This window comes from Lissotriton helveticus, chromosome 2_2 (genome assembly GCF_964261635.1).
Source record: "Lissotriton helveticus chromosome 2_2, aLisHel1.1, whole genome shotgun sequence".
Taxonomy (NCBI): domain Eukaryota; kingdom Metazoa; phylum Chordata; class Amphibia; order Caudata; family Salamandridae; genus Lissotriton; species Lissotriton helveticus.
Genome location: NC_136060.1, coordinates 525,554,643 through 525,573,331, shown reverse-complemented (window position 1 = coordinate 525,573,331; position 18,689 = coordinate 525,554,643). Strand labels below are relative to the sequence as shown.

Below are 18,689 nucleotides of genomic sequence, written 5' to 3'. Positions count from 1 at the left end.
AGCATCCTCTTCTCTAACAGCAGGGAGCATATCTCTACCTTTGCTAGCAAAGGAGAGCCACATGATAACTTCTCACTGCTCTTGAGGGACCCTCTGAACTTTGCAGTCCATCTCCAAAGCAGTGATCCATTTATGGATATCATCCCCATCCTGGCAAGGTGGAACTATCCTGCTTAGGTTCCTATTGTCAAAAGAACTTTCTCTGAATCTAGGGACACTGTTGCTGCCGCCATGAGACCTATTTGCCATCTGCACTAGTTACCTATTCCCTGAGGAGTCAGAGGTTAACAGATTGGGCTCATTTGATTCCACCTGCCCATACTCTGAATTGAGGTCACTAGCGAAACCAATGGTGCTCCCTCTTCAAGAGTTGATCTGCTCCTCCTGGATTTTTGTCATCCTGTCGCAGCAGTTCAACCTGTGTTTATCTTCCTAAGGCTACACAGGGGCCTTAGTTCCTGAAACTTTAGACCACTGTACTTAGTAGACTTGGGTATGCTGGTCTCCCAACTAAAGACACGGCTCTAGGTGTAGTGAGGTGTTGCACCTACCTACCCTCGTGGAAGCTTCACTCCCTGAGGTTGGAGAAAGGGTTGTGCCAGACTCTTAACTACTCAACTCCACGTTCAGTAGAACGTACTTATTCTAAGCTGTCTTGTATGTGCTTAATATTAGTGATTGTTTTTCAATTATTCCACACCAAGATTAGCTGGTAAAACAATGCAGTCTTGAATCTCAATCGCTGCAGACTAGTATAGGAGGCCGGCTTAGTATACGGTGCTCACTTACGGAAGTGTAGCACCGGCACTAATCCTTACATCCCTTACGTTGATTATAGTGGTCTTAGACAACCATAGAAAGCTCTTTAAGTGGTAGCTTTGGAGAAGAGCCTCCAGTGGCAGCAGCTTGTTTTTGCCAGAAAGTAATCTTACTTATATGGATTAAATAAAAAAGAACCACAGAATGTATTTATAAAAATAGATATTTCTTATAAGATACTCACTGACACATACAACCCGGAGAATTATACAATGCACACAATACTTTGCAAATAAAACAGGTAAGTAGCATGAATACACAGTGGTCACCAGGGGGAGACCAATCCATACACTAAAATAGTGGGATGCGAACCACGACTCAAGTCAAGACTATACCCAGAAGATGTAGAAGTGCTGGGGACCCAAGGAACCACCCAAGGTAAGTAACCAGGAACCCCACTGAGACTGTGTGCAGTGTGGGAACATGACCGTATGCTCAATTCAAGTAAATGGGTAAGTCGTGGTTGCAATTTTAAAGAAGAAGGACCCTTCCCAGCGGTCCATGAAGAATCCCAATGGAAGACCAAACATTGAGGAGCCACCCAACCCATGGATACCCTAGGAACCAGGATACCTACATCAGGGAAGCCGGGTACATAGATGCGAAGCGGCGTCGAACCCGGTGTCAAACTCAATGGAGGACTTCGGGAGGATGCCGCTTGAAAAGAAGGAGAAAGTGTCCGGTGGAACCCAAATGTGGATTCATGTAGAGAAGCACCTGCAAGAAGAGGAGACAGAGTTCATACCACTCAGGAGTGACCAGGAGGCATGGATGACAAATGCCCACCGATATCGGGTGTTGCAGGAGAGTTGATAGTGTCCTTGGAGATGCAGCTGTGTGGACCAGGCAATGCTATGGAAGCCCAGGAGCTGTTCACAAGCTGATCCACATCAGATGTCGAGAGTTGAGGGGTCGGTGTCCGTCTGTAACACCAACAAGCCTTGGCAACTGCAAACAAAATGGCAAGCAAAAAAATTGTTGTGTCGGGATCAGCAAGGTCCAAGAGACTCACAACAAGCAGAGGAGTCAGAGTAGGCACGAGCAATCAGGGGATCCCACTGGAGTCAAAGAAGGCCCTCAAGAAGACCCACAGGACGGAGGCACTGGAGTCGCAAGAAGACCTCGAGCAGTTTGACAAAGACGCAGGTCCACAGTGCAAGAGATCTGGTGAAGAGGAATATCTTGGTCACAGGAGATGTTTGAGGTTGAGGCTACTTGGAGCCCAAAGATCTCTGAAGAAGAGAGCCAATAAGCATTTGCAATGATACGTTAACGTGGTGCAAATTGGTTCAGTTCCTGCGGTTCCAACGAGGGATACTGGCCTCAAGCTCAGCGAGAAGACAGTGCAGGACTTGACGGAGTTGAAGAACCACTTTTTGTTGCTGAGCCTTTCAGAGTCAGTGGGAGCCCAGGATCAGCAGACTGGTCAGATTTGTTGCAGTGCCTGCAGATGCAGGAAAGTGACTCCTTCACTTCAAGGAAGATTCCTTCAAGTGTCTTGGATGTCCACAGGCCTTCGGAGGATCCTGTTTGAAGCACAGGCACAGACTTTGCAGCAGACGAGCAGGACTATGAGACCAGCAGCAGCATTAGTCTTCCCAGTTGCAGTCTTGGTGACCAGAGCAAAGTCCAGGGAGGTCGAGAGTGCCCAAACGGTCAAAGCAGAAGTAGTGTCAGATCTGGATCTTATCCCACAACAAATCTAGGGTCGCACCCACAGGTAAAGAAAGGGCTCAGACGATTCAATTGTCCCTCCCACAGTAGGGGCTGGACAGTGGGGAGGGTACTCACATGTCCTTTGTCCAGTTTCAAGCCAGAGTGGGAGTCAATGGCTCTCAGAACTGGTTTGAACTGGACTATGCAAGGAGGGCACCAAGTGTGCTCTTCAAACAGTCTCAGTGGTGCTGGTAAGCATCCCCACCCTGCCCCAACACACTAAATCCCATCTGGGAGGTGGCCACACCTTCATGTGACAGGATATCTATTGTTCTGCCTTCCCCTGCTCAAGCTTGGCTCAGCAGCAGAAGGGCAGAAACATGTCTCTGGTTGCTGTCTGATCCTGGAAAACTGGTACCGGGATCACTGAGGGCCTCACGGAGGTGCCAGAAATCATAAATCCCACACCGTTCACGGTGTGGGAGATATGATTCCAACATGTTTGATAGCAAACATGACAGGGTTCATTACAGCCAGTTTAAAGATGGTAATTGCGTAATGACGCTTGGCCCCTCTATATATCATAATGGCTGACGCACTTACAACGCGGAAAAATGGACTACAACATTTTAGTGGTGTCCCGCTTTTGCAGGGGCACCCTCACACTTAGAACTGATCACCCTGCCTACAGGAATAAAAAGACTGCTTTAGGGGTGACTTATAGGTTTTAAGTGCAGTGACCTTAGATATAGAGAAACCTACATCTGCTGTAAGTGGTGCTAGCACCAACTTACACAGGCTGCAAAGGCAGGCCTGTAGTCGCAGTTTGAATGGTGTCTCATGGGTGGCATAATACATGCTTCAGCCCATGGGGGACCCCTAGGGTACCTAAGCCCTGCATACCTCCGTACAATATACTAGGGTCTTATAAAGCTACACCAGTGACCAATTTGGGGTGTACCTAAGTACTCACCATAACTCATTTAGGAGAGAAAGCACATAGATGGGGTCCTGATTAGCAGGGTCAAAGTCAGGCTAGTCCGAAACAGCATATTCCAGGCAAACAGTGGGGGTAACCATAAAAGCAGAGTCGACTTTCCTACAGGCATGGATACCTTATGTGGACAAAAATGTATGAGGCCTAAGAATGAAATACCCCAAATAGCAAAAAAAGGGTTTGGCCAGGGGGTAGAGTGAGGTTCCGTGACGATTTTACCCGTGTTTGTAACATTGTCGCAAATGCATAATTTTGGTATCAGTGAACCGCAAATGATCCATTTAGTATATCCTGGTGTTTTCGCTATGCTACGAGCAAGAGCACTCCTGTTACAAACACATTTCTGTTCTACCCGTGGCATCCATCTTAGAACAAGGAAGCCATTTTGTATTCCTTGCCCTCACATAGTCAATGGACACGCAATGACCTCTTTTTCCAATTTGAGGACACGTAGGCTTTAGCCGGCAATTCACCTTGCTAGTGACACGTGCACCTTAGGCCAGCAACGCTGTGGCAGCATGACTCGGCAAGAGCTGCCTCCCCAGCCTGAGGCCAGTCCTGCTATACTGGTTCTCGTGTTCGTTGGTCTGATCATGATTAGGCGGCCGAAGCTGGTAGCCGTGCCCATTTACGACCCACAAACATCTCTTATCCTACTTTTCTATCTTCTGCACCTGGCTCTGCTCCTTTCCTTCTGGGCCTTTATTAGGGGGAGGTAACGAAATTTACGATGAGGCGGTCCGGGTCTTGAATGAGAAGTTGACATGGGATTATGATGGAATAGTGGGAACCCCTCGTTCGTAATGTTTTGACATCAGATATTGATGACGATTCCTGTGCAACGCCAAATATTTATTGTTTAAGATACAAAGGTTTTGGAATGTGCTAACATGTAAAGAAATTTGCCTGAAGCCCAATATTCAGTATATAAGGAACAACCCTCTTTGTACAAATTGAACAGGCTCCTAGATACTGCCCATGTGTAGTTTCTGTGACTTCTGTGTCCCTGCAGTAATAAACCTTTGGTCTTTGACGCCACCATCGAGAAGCCCGTGTTTCTGTTTGTTTGTGCACCGAGACAGGTTGAACTCCGGGGTCTTCGGGTGTTGTCCCTGACACCTCTGGACGGAACCAAAAAGTCCAGAACTCCAATTGGCGCCCAACATGGGGCGACGTCATTCGGTACGGTCCAAAAGCCTGAAGAGTTCGAGAAGCTTCGTGTGAAGATTTCAGAGGGAGGCGCCCCACTTCATCGATCCCGGCATATCGCAAAAGTGGCCCGACGTTCTCTTCCACGAGGGTTCCCGTTCAGACGGCTGCAGTGGTTCGTTGCCTTGACCGTCGCCCTGTCTTGGACCCGAGGTGCAGTCCTTAGTACGGCGAGACGTGACGGGTTTCTCCTTGGTGACGTCTTCAGTGCCTCAGTTAAGTATTAAGTGGTTGATAGTTGGTTACTTCGTAAGGGTTGTTTCTGTTTTGCTAATCCTTTTAGTTCTTGGTTTGGTTCGGTTTTATAAGATTGTCGCTGGTTATTCTGGTTACGATAATCATTCAGTTCAGTTCGGGTATCGATACGTTTGTCAGTTCTGGTAGGCCTAAGTTCTTGGTTCAAGTGCGCACCTTTCTTTAATTTGTGTTTCGTCTGTTTTGTGTTCCGGGTTATAAAATGGTAAGTCGGAAAAATTGTATGTTGTCTTGTTTTAGTTGCAACAGTGATTCCCAGTTGGAGGACTCGTGTTTGGTTCCTCCGATTGGAACTCCCCTTTATGATCTATATTGCAAATTTGGTGTGGGCCCTATCTCTTATAACCAGGTATGGATCCACTACACAGAGAAAGATGGTGTCCTTAGTTGGCCACTGCATGGTAGTTTCGAACCTCAAGTTCTTGATAATTTAGAAACGAAATTGTTCAAGAAGAAAGCCCGGCCGGCAATGTTTGATTCTTTCCGTTATTGGCGAAAAGAATCTAAACAGAGAGAAATTAAAAAGTTGAAAAAAGAACAGAAAGAACAAGAGTTGACTTTAGAACAGTCTGCTAAGCAGCTGCAACTCAACGAGTCTGAGAAAGCGATGGAGGTGGCCAATAGAGAGCATAATTTAGCAATAGACAAGTGCTATGCTGCTTTGCCATCAAGTACAGCTAAGATAGTAGAGGACCCTGAAAAGGATCCCCTGTTATCTTACTTGTTACGATCACCCCCACCGTATGCACAGGGTGCTACGGCTCCACCTATACCGAATGTTCAATTACCGGTTGCTGGACAACCTGGTGTTCCCGCTCCTCTGAATCAAGTTCCTGTACCTCCTGTGGTCACTATTAATGTTCCTTCGGCACCCCCTCTTTCAGGGTTGCCGGCTTCTTTACCTATGCCTGTATCGCTCACACCTGCTAGTTCACAAGCTGTTTTGCCCACTACTCCTACTGTTTCTAATCTATCTGTTCCAACTGCTACTCTATTTACTGCTTCTGCTAATATTATGACTCCACTTTCTGTTCGTCGAAGAATCACTGATTCTGTCTCTAACATTCTATCTCCCTTCTATAAAACTCTGATTAAGACTCCTACCTCTGACTCTGTGCAGAGACGTAGTCAGCTTCCCAGTACTGAAGAAAGAGGGATATTAGATTCCACTGCTCTTAGATGGATTTCGAAAGTTGGAAGATATAATGTACAAGATGTATTAGATACGTTTATGCAATGGAATGAACCGACACAACGATATGTGTTCGATGAAATGTGTTTCCTTCTACGTGAGGAATTGGAAGAGGATGACCCTGAATCAAATCTAGAAGAATTAATTAATGTTCAGAAAGAGTTTGCTGCAGGTATGATAGTTGGACAAAATATAAAAGAAGCGATGGAACTGATTTTAAGTTATAGGATTGACCCATCCCTTCGTTCTCCGAGGGAGTCAGAGAAACGTAGTACGAAACTAAATCGTCAATATCCAATGAGAGAGGTTCCACCAATTTGGCGTGAAGCTGTGCAAGCTAATGTCAACCTTGGTATTGCAGCCGCTCCGGCCCAATTCCAGAGAGTATGGATACATATTCCATGGAAGCGAGCTGAAGTATTAGCAGTGAAACAGGCCTTACCAGATCCGCGTAAAAATCCTGCAGGGTATTACAAAGAGTTGGCTCAGACAGTTGACGCTTGTGTATTAAATCTAGCTGACATAGATCTGCTATTTGGTAATGTAGTACCGCAACCAATTTGGGCTAAAATTCGTAAAGAGAATCATCCAGTTGCCCTAGGTGGTGATTGGGCAGCTATAATTGCAGCGGATGGTCAACAAATAGGTGGTTCTAAACCTGAACCCTTAATTGCTAATTTGCCCGGTAGAATAATCGACTTAATGAAGACCCTAATGCCAGCATTACGCGTTAACTGGGACAAATTGTCCGCGTGCAAACAAAAGAAAGACGAAAGCGTCTCCGACTTTTTCACAAGATTCGAGGAGACTTTCGTGGATCACAGTGGTCAGGATATGAGCACAGAAGGAGGCCAGAGATTATTTGTTGATAAATTTGTGCACAATCTGTTGCCAGAACTTAGTGGTAAATTAAAGAATTCTGAAAGTGCGTGGGCTGTCTCTACGACTGCGCAAATACTTGCTACTGCCCAGTACTATGAAAATAGGGACAAAGAGGAGAAAGAAAAATCAGATAAAAAGACGAAAGAGTTAAAAACTAAAGTTCTTTTACAGCAAGCATATCCGCCTCGCACCAATCAGACCAATACACAGCAAGGGTCATATCAAAGAACGGAGTATAATTCTCAGAGGCCACAGTACCAATGGAATCAGTGTGCTTATTGCAAAATGGAAGGCCATTATAAGACTGAGTGTCCGGTACGGGCACAAAATAATGCTGCGGCAGCTCAAAGAGGTCGTGGTGGTTATATGCAGAACTCTAGAGGTCGAGGAAGAGGTGCTATGCCTCCACAGACAAGTGATCGCCCTTCTAATTATTTCGACCAACGAAATGGACAATCTGCCCAACAGAATAGGTCTCAACAGTATCATGTTGAAGATTACTATGAAGCTAGTGAGGAAGGTCAGCCAAGGGAGTACTAGGACAGCCATGGACAAAGAGAGGGAGTAGTATCAGTTCCAGTAGATCAGAGTGGGCCTTATGTCGCAGTAGCAACATCAGGTATAGTCGAACCGTTTCTGTTGGATACTGGTGCAGCAAAAAGTTCTATCATACATGCGAAACTCCCTGGCGCACCTTTGTCTGGCTCAACAAACGTTTCAGTAGGTTTTTCAGGCGCCCCTGTTCACAACCCTGTTTCTGGTCCTTTGTCTATTTCTGTTGGACCCCGACAATTGAAAGCACCCCTGATTTTGACGACAGGTTGTAATGAAAATCTGCTTGGTTTAGACTTGTTAAAACGCCTATATGCGACATTGTACTGCTCTCCAGAAGGAGTACGTCTTACGTTGGGTAAAAGAATCATCTCTCCAATGTACTTGTCGATGGATGCACTCCCACCAGAGCTGCATTCACTCCCTGATACTCTTTGGGCGACTGGTCCTAATGATGTAGGTCTTTTAGAAATTCCACCATATGTAGTAACTTTGAAAGCGAATGTAAAATTTCCACGAATTCCACAATACAGAATATCTAGTGAAGGTGAGTGTGCGCTCCTACTGATAGTACAAGATCTGATCAAGAAAGGCGTTATAGAAGAAACTAGAGGTAATGTCTGCAATAGTCCTGTACTGCCCATTCTGAAACGAACTGACCCAACAAAACCTCCAGTATATAGATTTGTAATTGATCTTAGAGAGGTTAATAAAATTGTGATTCCACAGTTTCCTGTGGTTCCAGACATTACTGCATTGTTAACGTTGATTCCTGCTACAGCAGCATGGTTTTCAGTTATCGACTTGAAAAATGCCTTTTTCAGCATTCCGATAGCCGAGGAAAGCAGAGATATCTTCGGTTTCTCTCTAGGAGGACGAAGCTTCAGGTTTAAACGCGCTCCACAAGGTTATTGTGAAAGCCCATCCATCTACAGTCAAGCATTAAAAAGCCAGTTAGACTCATTTGTACTTCCTCCTGGTTCTGCTTTAATACAATATGTCGATGATCTTCTAGTGGCTGCCGATGACAAGGAAACTTGCAAAACAGCTACAATTTCCTTATTGCATCACTTGTCAAATTTGAATCACAAGGTGTCACCTTCAAAAATGCAATACTGTTGCCAAGAAGTGACCTACCTAGGTCATCTCTTGTCAAAGGAGGGAAGGAAGTTGACCCCAGAGAGAATAAAAGCAATTACACAGATGAATGTTCCTAGCACGCAGAGAGAAGTACGTGCCTTTTTAGGTATTACCTCATATTGTAGGCAATGGATCCCAAATTTTTCTCTTTTGGCGAAACCGTTGGTAGCTTTGACTGGGAAAAATGTTCCGAGTCCAATGCCATGGTCTGCCGAATGCCAGGAGAGTTTTTCTGAGTTACGAAATGCACTGTGTTCAGCTCCTGTATTGGGTACACCCGATTACAGTAAACCATTCACGCTCTATGTCCATGAGAGAGAAGGTTGCGCGTTGAGTGTTTTGACACAGAAATTCGGTGATAAACAACGCCCTTGTGCGTATTTTTCATCAACATTAGATCCGGTAGCTAGAGCGTTGCCTAGTTGCTTGAGAGCTACAGCCGCAGCTGCAGCCTCCATTCGGCAATCTGCTGGTTTAGTAATGAACAACATGCTAGTGGTTATGGTTCCTCATGCTGTGGATACACTCATGAATCGAACCAAGACGCAACACCTTACCAGTGCTAGATTATCAGGTTACGAACTGACATTGTTAGCGAGTCATATTCAGATCAAAAGATGCAATGTATTGAATCCAGCAACATTGTTGCCGACTAGCCAAGAGTCGAGTGATTCCGAACCACACGACTGTTGTTTTAAAACTGAGGAAGAAACAAAAGGACGAATTGATTTAAAAGACACTCCATTATCAGATCCAGATGGCACGTTGTATGTTGACGGGTCTTGCTTCAAATTGGAGAATGGTGATGTGACTGCTGCCTATGCAGTAACGACTTTGAGTACGATTGTGGAGACTGCGAGAGTGAGTCAGAATTCTGCCCAGGCTGCAGAATTGATCGCGCTGACAAGAGCGTGCGTTTTAGCTAAGGGAAAGAGAGTGAATGTGTTCACAGATAGTCAGTACGCATTCGGCGTGGCCCATAGTTTTGGCCGTTTGTGGAAAGAGAGAGGTTTCATTACGTCCCATGGGACTAAGATTCAACATGGCCAGCTAGTTAATGACTTGTTGGAATCTCTAACCTTGCCGACTGAAGTTGCGATTGTGAAATGCAGTGCTCATAAAGCAATCACGGATGATGTTGGTCGTGGGAATGCTTTTGCTGATGAGACTGCAAAACAGACAGCTAGAAATATGATGAGTAGAATGTATGTTGCAACGTCTGCAAGATGGATTTCTGAGTCTGGAATGTGTGAAGACACAGTGGAAAGCGTGAAAGAAATTCAGAAAGAGGCAACTGAGGAGGAAAAGCGTGCATGGAAAGAGAGCACGGGTAAATTGGACTCGAGTGGGTGTTGGATTGACTTGTCGGAACAACAGCGTTGGATGTTGCCTGATGCGTATGTGCTTGCAATAGTAACGATGGCACATGGAACAGCGCACATCAGTTCAAAAGGGATTTGTAAGATGTTGGCTCCAGTTTGGAAGAATGATGGGATTAGTAAGTGTGCAGAGAGAGTGGTGAGAAATTGTATGGTATGCTTGATGCATAATCCTGGCAAGGGAATCCCCACACCTGTAGGTCACTTCGCTCCTCCTTCCTGCCCCTTTGAAGTGATCCAGCTAGACTTCCTTCACATGGATCGTTGTAATAATCTGAAATACGTCCTGGTGGTAGTTTGTGCTTTCTCCAGATGGATCGAAGCATACCCGCTAAAGGACAATACTGCTTTGTCCACTGCCAAAATCCTCCTTAAAGAATACTTCCCCAGATTCGGAATGCCACGGATTGTATGGTCAGATAACGGAAGTGAGTTCGTAGGGAAAGTTATGCAGAGTGTGTGTGCCGGCCTAGGGATTAGACAGAAGTTTCATAGTGCGAATCACCCCCAGTCCGCGGGTTTAGTTGAGGGTTACAATGGCACCCTTAAACTGAAACTTGCTAAGATACAAGCATCCACAAATTTGTCCTGGCCAGATGCACTGCCTTTGGCTTTGTTATCAACAAGAGCAACTGTACATTCTAGAGTAGGGCTTAGTCCATATGAAATAATTTTTGGTCGTCCTGCAAATGTTTGGGGGGTACCTAGACCGAAAGAATTTAAGCAGCTGGAATACCCAATGTTAATTGATTATCTTTTCGACTTGACTGCTAAATTGAGCCTTATTCACCAACAGGTTTTCGATGCATTGCCAAAGCCATCGGAGAGTCCAGGTCATCAGCTGAAACCTGGGGATCAAGTAGTCATTAGAAATTTTGCAAGAACGAAAAATCTTCAGCCCAGATTCATCGGCCCTTTCCAAGTCTTATTGGCAACGAGAACTGCTATTCGTGTGGCCGGACGGAAGAACTGGATCCATACGACACATGTCAAACGTGTGCCTCTGCCACTTCCTTACGACAACTGGGTAAAGAAAGGAATCGGTGCCTCTGAAACAGAACAAGTCCCCAGGTTCATACCTTTCAGTGATGCAGAACTGATCACTGATACATCAAACTCTGACTCTCCTCCTGAAACTGCTCTTTTGAACCCTGAACACTTGCCATCTGCACCAAAAGAACATTTGTCATCTGCAAACGTGAACATTGCAGCGTCGGCTGAAAATATATTATTTCCAGATCAGACAGCTCCTGCAAAACTGAGATACAACTTGCGACCTCGCAATATGGACAAATAAAGCAGGAAACTGCCTATTTTCAGATTTGAATTTTCTATACATTGCCTTCAGCCAGGAAGTTTACTATTATTTTTGTTGTTTTAAAATTTTGCCTTGCCGTCTGGGTAGCAGTAGGGTCGTGGCTGTGTGCCTAGTTGAATCTGCGGGGGTCAGACACAAGGTCGACCTTTCTGTTAGTTCTGGGAACTCCCAGGGCTGATAGAGGCATTTTCATCTACGTACACATCATCAGTGGTCACGAGCGGATTGTAGAAGATGGAGCTTCCTGAGCCGCAACGAAAGAATGTAATTTATGTGCGCAGAAATAGACTGTACAGAATACTTCACAGCAAATGCTTTCTAATGCAATGTGCAGTTACATTTTTAATTGTTTTAATAATGTTGGTGGGTGGAATCATCTTTGGTGTACATTTGATTTTTATGCCGGTAACTACAGTACCTCCCCTTGATCCTACTACTTCTACGGTTTCTTCTATGCATTCTTTTCACTCGTTTCCTGAACACGAACAAGCTCGACGCTCAGAATTTATTAACAATACATTTGTACAGCTCTTGCATCAACACCAACTGGTAGTTAATACTACAGACTGCTGGGTGTGTGGCTTGATACCTCACACTATGGATAAAGGCATTCCCTATCTAGTCTTGCCTTTTAGCTACAATGGATCATTTCAGGCCTTTCAGACCATTTTTTCATATGCCCTTGAGACCTATCCTCCGCGTCCACCACGGTCCACTAAATACAACTCAGCCAACAAAGCTTTAGTCCAGGGAATTATTGACATGATTAAAGACGTCAATAATACTCCATCTTACCCTAGAGATGAATTACGGGTGTATTTGAGTTGGAACTCTACCGAGTATCGCCTTAGTTTGGGAGAAAGCAAGCGTAAAAGCTCCACTTCAGTCTGGGTCGTGCCTCACCGAGGTCAGGTCTGTTTGCAAGGAAATGGGAGAAATCTGAGAGCTCAGCTAGGGAGGAGTGAGTGCGTTGAGACTTACGTATTTCCGTCTAACTCCTCCCCTGCCTTCCTTACTGCTAGGGGTACTTACTTCATCTGTCAAGACAGAGCGTATACATGGCTGCCTGCTGACTTCTCAGGTTCATGTTATATTGCTCGATTGTTACCTCCGACATACACTGCTTCCTCTGATTATCACAAGACCAGAGTAGCAAGAGGTGTCTTCAGCAAGGAAGATACCGCTGGTCAGGAAGCTGGAGACTTCTTCAAAGGTTTCCTTCCGTTTTGGGGGCCTATGGCCAATAGTAGAAATCTACGTCAACTAACACGGGTAGTTGAATCTACTATTACAGAAACTTCTGGTGCCCTTAGTAACTTAACAGCTGAGCTTCAGGCGGATCGTCTCATGACGTTGCAGAACCGTATGGTTCTAGACGTAATACTTGCAGATCGAGGTGGGGTATGCAGAATGATCCAATCGAGCTGCTGTGTTTTTATTCCCAATAATGCTCCAACCGTCTATGAAGCGATCTCTAAGCTACACAAGATTTCCGACTCTATACACGTAGACAAGGGAAACTGGTCCTTCATGGAGTGGTTTTGGACTCTGGTATCAGCGTGGGGATGGAAGGTTCTGATGGTCATTGGTGTCATCCTAGTATTTCTGTTCTCATGCTGCCTTATTATCCAATGTGGTCCCGCTTTGTGTAGTCTCTGTGCTGCAACCTGTTTCAGAAGACCACCTGCATTAGGAGAAAAGGCACGAGACAGGATGATGATGCAACAACATGTCACTGACCTAATGAGCATAGAGTTAGATTCTGACATAGACTGAGTAATTGCCTATGTAAGGGCAAAAGGAGGGTCTGAGGTTCCGTGACGATTTTACCCGTGTTTGTAACATTGTCGCAAATGCATAATTTTGGTATCAGTGAACCGCAAATGATCCATTTAGTATATCCTGGTGTTTTCGCTATGCTACGAGCAAGAGCACTCCTGTTACAAACACATTTCTGTTCTACCCGTGGCATCCATCTTAGAACAAGGAAGCCATTTTGTATTCCTTGCCCTCACATAGTCAATGGACACGCAATGACCTCTTTTTCCAATTTGAGGACACGTAGGCTTTAGCCGGCAATTCACCTTGCTAGTGACACGTGCACCTTAGGCCAGCAACGCTGTGGCAGCATGACTCGGCAAGAGCTGCCTCCCCAGCCTGAGGCCAGTCCTGCTATACTGGTTCTCGTGTTCGTTGGTCTGATCATGATTAGGCGGCCGAAGCTGGTAGCCGTGCCCATTTACGACCCACAAACATCTCTTATCCTACTTTTCTATCTTCTGCACCTGGCTCTGCTCCTTTCCTTCTGGGCCTTTATTAGGGGGAGGTAACGAAATTTACGATGAGGCGGTCCGGGTCTTGAATGAGAAGTTGACATGGGATTATGATGGAATAGTGGGAACCCCTCGTTCGTAATGTTTTGACATCAGATATTGATGACGATTCCTGTGCAACGCCAAATATTTATTGTTTAAGATACAAAGGTTTTGGAATGTGCTAACATGTAAAGAAATTTGCCTGAAGCCCAATATTCAGTATATAAGGAACAACCCTCTTTGTACAAATTGAACAGGCTCCTAGATACTGCCCATGTGTAGTTTCTGTGACTTCTGTGTCCCTGCAGTAATAAACCTTTGGTCTTTGACGCCACCATCGAGAAGCCCGTGTTTCTGTTTGTTTGTGCACCGAGACAGGTTGAACTCCGGGGTCTTCGGGTGTTGTCCCTGACACCTCTGGACGGAACCAAAAAGTCCAGAACTCCAATAGGGGGGGGGGGGGCAAGGTCGGGCAGCAAAGGGGTTGATTGCTCTGAAATTGTGAATAACAACTCTTTTTTTTTTAGGTGAGCCAGAAGACATTCTTGTTTAGTATTGGGGAGCCTTTCCTTTTCTGCCGGAGATGCTGTTGGTTTCCTTTGTGATTATATCAGTTATAATGAGATGACTTTCCTTTTCTACCAAGGACTCTGTCCTCTCCACTTATAATTTAGCTGTTCATTTGCGACTTAGAATAATTGGATTTCTGACTATGTATTGTGCATTTGAGACTTCACAGCATATTGTGCATTACTCTGTACCCCTTGATTTTGAGATTTTGTAATAAAATCCTTTGAACTATTCCTGATCTAGAACTCAGTTACTGAATGTTCCCAGTTAATTATTTATACTTGGCTAGATTAATGTTAGGTCTGATAATGAGGATGAGGTTCTTTTTTGATAGATTGAGGATTGAAGCGGAACCGCTAAAGGTAAAATTTGTGGTGATCTGAATTTCTGAGTGCCTAATTTTTGGGGTGTTGGGTGCTGCTCCCCATACTAACAGGTCCAGCTCAGTGCTTGTCTGTCACCAAAGGTGACATGAAAATCACCTATAATATGCAACACACAACCCTTTTTCCACAAGAAATTCATACCAAACTTCACTCTGACCTACCTCTCTCTGGAACGGAGACGATCATCGGGGTGGAGGTCCGGATGTTATTTCCACCAGCTTGAAGCACTACAAAGCAATCAGAAATTCAATCTATAAATCCTTTGACCACTTAATTCTGAAGTGCATCTCCAGGCCCTCTGATTTCTTATCCTTGGAAGCAATTTCCCTGCTCCACAAAAACCTTTCCATCACTCATTTTTGGTCTAACTAAAGGTCCTAGCCTCTATCCAGCATAACAGTTCTGATTACCATCTGCAACAGACTGGGTGTGAGTGTTTGATTGATTCAGATGCTCCGTCCATCACCACCCCCTTTTGTACCGCTTTTGGCCGCCATAAGTGTGGCACGGTATGCTCAGACGTGAGTCCCTTGCTCACTTTGCCACTGGATTCAAGCAAGCCGGGATGAAGACGGCTGGAATGCCAGAAACCGGTCCTCGGAAGCTTGTTTCCGGTCCAGGGAAGACATGGCTTGGCAGTTCGGGCTGGACTGTTCCCATGAGGCACAGGGTCAGACTGATTTGCATATAGTCATGTCAGAACTGGGGTGGCAGAGTGGGCTAAAGAACGGTGATGGATTAAACCCAGATCTTTTGACTGGGTGTGAGTGTTTGATTGATTCAGATGCTCCGTCCATCACCACCCCCTTTTGTACCGCTTTTGGCCGCCATAAGTGTGGCAGGGTATGCTCAGACGTGAGTCCCTTGCTCACTTTGCCACTGGATTCAAGCAAGCCGGGCTGAAGACGGCTGGAATGCCAGAAACCGGTCCTCGGAAGCTTGTTTCCGGTCCAGGGAAGACATGGCTTGGCAGTTCGGGCTGGACTGTTCCCATGAGGCACAGGGTCAGACTGATTTGCATATAGTCATGTCAGAACTGGGGTGGCAGAGTGGGCTAAAGAACGGTGATGGATTAAACCCAGATCTTTTGACTGGGTGTGAGTGTTTGATTGATTCGGATGCTCCGTCCATCACCACCCCCTTTTGTACCGCTTTTGGCCACCATAAGTGTGGCACGGTATGCTCAGACGTGAGTCCCTTGCTCACTTTGCCACTGGATTCAAGCAAGCCGGGATGAAGACGGCTGGAATGCCAGAAACCGGTCCTCGGAAGCTTGTTTCCGGTCCAGGGAAGACATGGCTTGGCAGTTCGGGCTGGACTGTTCCCATGAGGCACAGGGTCAGACTGATTTGCATATAGTCATGTCAGAACTGGGGTGGCAGAGTGGGCTAAAGAACGGTGATGGATTAAACCCAGATCTTTTGACTGGGTGTGAGTGTTTGATTGATTCAGATGCTCCGTCCATCACCACCCCCTTTTGTACCGCTTTTGGCCGCCATAAGTGTGGCACGGTATGCTCAGACGTGAGTCCCTTGCTCACTTTGCCACTGGATTCAAGCAAGCCGGGATGAAGACGGCTGGAATGCCAGAAACCGGTCCTCGGAAGCTTGTTTCCGGTCCAGGGAAGACATGGCTTGGCAGTTCGGGCTGGACTGTTCCCATGAGGCACAGGGTCAGACTGATTTGCATATACTCATGTCAGAACTGGGGTGGCAGAGTGGGCTAAAGAACGGTGATGGATTAAACCCAGATCTTTTGACTGGGTGTGAGTGTTTGATTGATTCAGATGCTCCGTCCATCACCACCCCCTTTTGTACCGCTTTTGGCCGCCATAAGTGTGGCAGGGTATGCTCAGACGTGAGTCCCTTGCTCACTTTGCCACTGGATTCAAGCAAGCCGGGCTGAAGACGGCTGGAATGCCAGAAACCGGTCCTCGGAAGCTTGTTTCCGGTCCAGGGAAGACATGGCTTGGCAGTTCGGGCTGGACTGTTCCCATGAGGCACAGGGTCAGACTGATTTGCATATAGTCATGTCAGAACTGGGGTGGCAGAGTGGGCTAAAGAACGGTGATGGATTAAACCCAGATCTTTTGACTGGGTGTGAGTGTTTGATCTATTCAGATGCTCCGTCCATCACCACCCCCTTTTGTACCGCTTTTGGCCGCCATAAGTGTGGCAGGGTATGCTCAGACGTGAGTCCCTTGCTCACTTTGCCACTGGATTCAAGCAAGCTGGGCTGAAGACGGCTGGAATGCCAGAAACCGGTCCTCGGAAGCTTGTTTCCAGTCCAGGGAAGACATGGCTTGGCAGTTCGGGCTGGACTGTTCCCATGAGGCACAGGGTAAGACTGATTTGCATATAGTTATGTCAGAACTGGGGTGGCAGAGTGGGCTAAAGAACGGTGATGGATTAAATTCAGATCTTTTGACTGGGTGTGAGTGTTTGATTGATTCAGATGCTCCGTCCATCACCACCCCCTTTTGTACCGCTTTTGGCCGCCATAAGTGTGGCAGGGTATGCTCAGACGTGAGTCCCTTGCTCACTTTGCCACTGGATTCAAGCAAGCCGGGCTGAAGACGGCTGGAATGCCAGAAACCGGTCCTCGGAAGCTTGTTTCCGGTCCAGGGAAGACATGGCTTGGCAGTTCGGGCTGGACTGTTCCCATGAGGCACAGGGTCAGACTGATTTGCATATAGTCATGTCAGAACTGGGGTGGCAGAGTGGGCTAAAGAACGGTTATGGATTAAACCCAGATCTTTTGACTGGGCGTGAGTGTTTGATTGATTCAGATGCTCCGTCCATCACCACCCCCTTTTGTACCGCTTTTGGCCGCCATAAGTGTGGCAGGGTATGCTCAGACGTGAGTCCCTTGCTCACTTTGCCACTGGATTCAAGCAATCCGGGCTGAAGACGGCTGGAATGCCAGAAACCGGTCCTCGGAAGCTTGTTTCCGGTCCAGGGAAGACATGGCTTGGCAGTTCGGGCTGGATTGTTCCCATGAGGCACAGGGTCAGATTGATTTGCATATAGTCATGTCAGAACTGGGGTGGCAGAGTGGGCTAAAGAACGGTGATGGATTAAACCCAGATCTTTTGACTGGGTGTGAGTGTTTGATTGATTCAGATGCTCCGTCCATCACCACCCCCTTTTTTACCGCTTTTGGCCGCCATAAGTGTGGCAGGGTATGCTCAGACGTGAGTCCCTTGCTCACTTTGCCACTGGATTCAAGCAAGCCGGGCTGAAGACGGCTGGAATGCCAGAAACCGGTCCTCGGAAGCTTGTTTCCGGTCCAGGAAAGACATGGCTTGGCAGTTCGGGCTGGACTGTTCCCATGAGGCACAGGGTCAGACTGATTTGCATATAGTCATGTCAGAACTGGGGTGGCAGAGTGGGCTAAAGAACGGTGATGGATTAAACCCAGATCTTTTGACTGGGTGTGAGTGTTTGATCGATTCAGATGCTCCGTCCATCACCACCCCCTTTTGTACCGCTTTTGGCCGCCATAAGTGTGGCAGGGTATGCTCAGACGTGAGTCCCTTGCTCACTTTGCCACTGGATTCAAGCAAGCTGGGCTGAAGACGGCTGGAATGCCAGAAACCAGTCCTCGGAAGCTTGTTTCCAGTCCAGGGAAGACATGGCTTGGCAGTTCGGGCTGGACTGTTCCCATGAGGCACAGGGTAAGACTGATTTGCATATAGTTATGTCAGAACTGGGGTGGCAGAGTGGGCTAAAGAACAGTGATGGATTAAATTCAGATCTTTTGACTGGGTGTGAGTGTTTGATTGATTCAGATGCTCCGTCCATCACCACCCCCTTTTGTACCGCTTTTGGCCGCCATAAGTGTGGCAGGGTATGCTCAGACGTGAGTCCCTTGCTCACTTTGCCACTGGATTCAAGCAAGCCGGGCTGAAGACGGCTGGAATGCCAGAAACCGGTCCTCGGAAGCTTGTTTCCGGTCCAGGGAAGACATGGCTTGGCAGTTCGGGCTGGACTGTTCCCATGAGGCACAGGGTCAGACTG

The 18,689-nt window shown here is 46.5% G+C and overlaps 1 protein-coding gene across 1 annotated transcript in view; it reads right to left on the bottom strand.

Annotated features, from left to right (window-relative positions):
* Positions 1 to 18,689, bottom strand: part of LOC144821703 (uncharacterized) — a 129,172-nt gene that overhangs the window by 5,092 nt on the left and 105,391 nt on the right. Inside the window, exon 3 of the mRNA XM_078678920.1 lies at positions 14,832 to 14,897. Within this exon, the coding sequence (XP_078535046.1) occupies positions 14,832 to 14,897 (66 nt within the window). The remainder of the gene's footprint in view (positions 1 to 14,831; positions 14,898 to 18,689) is intronic.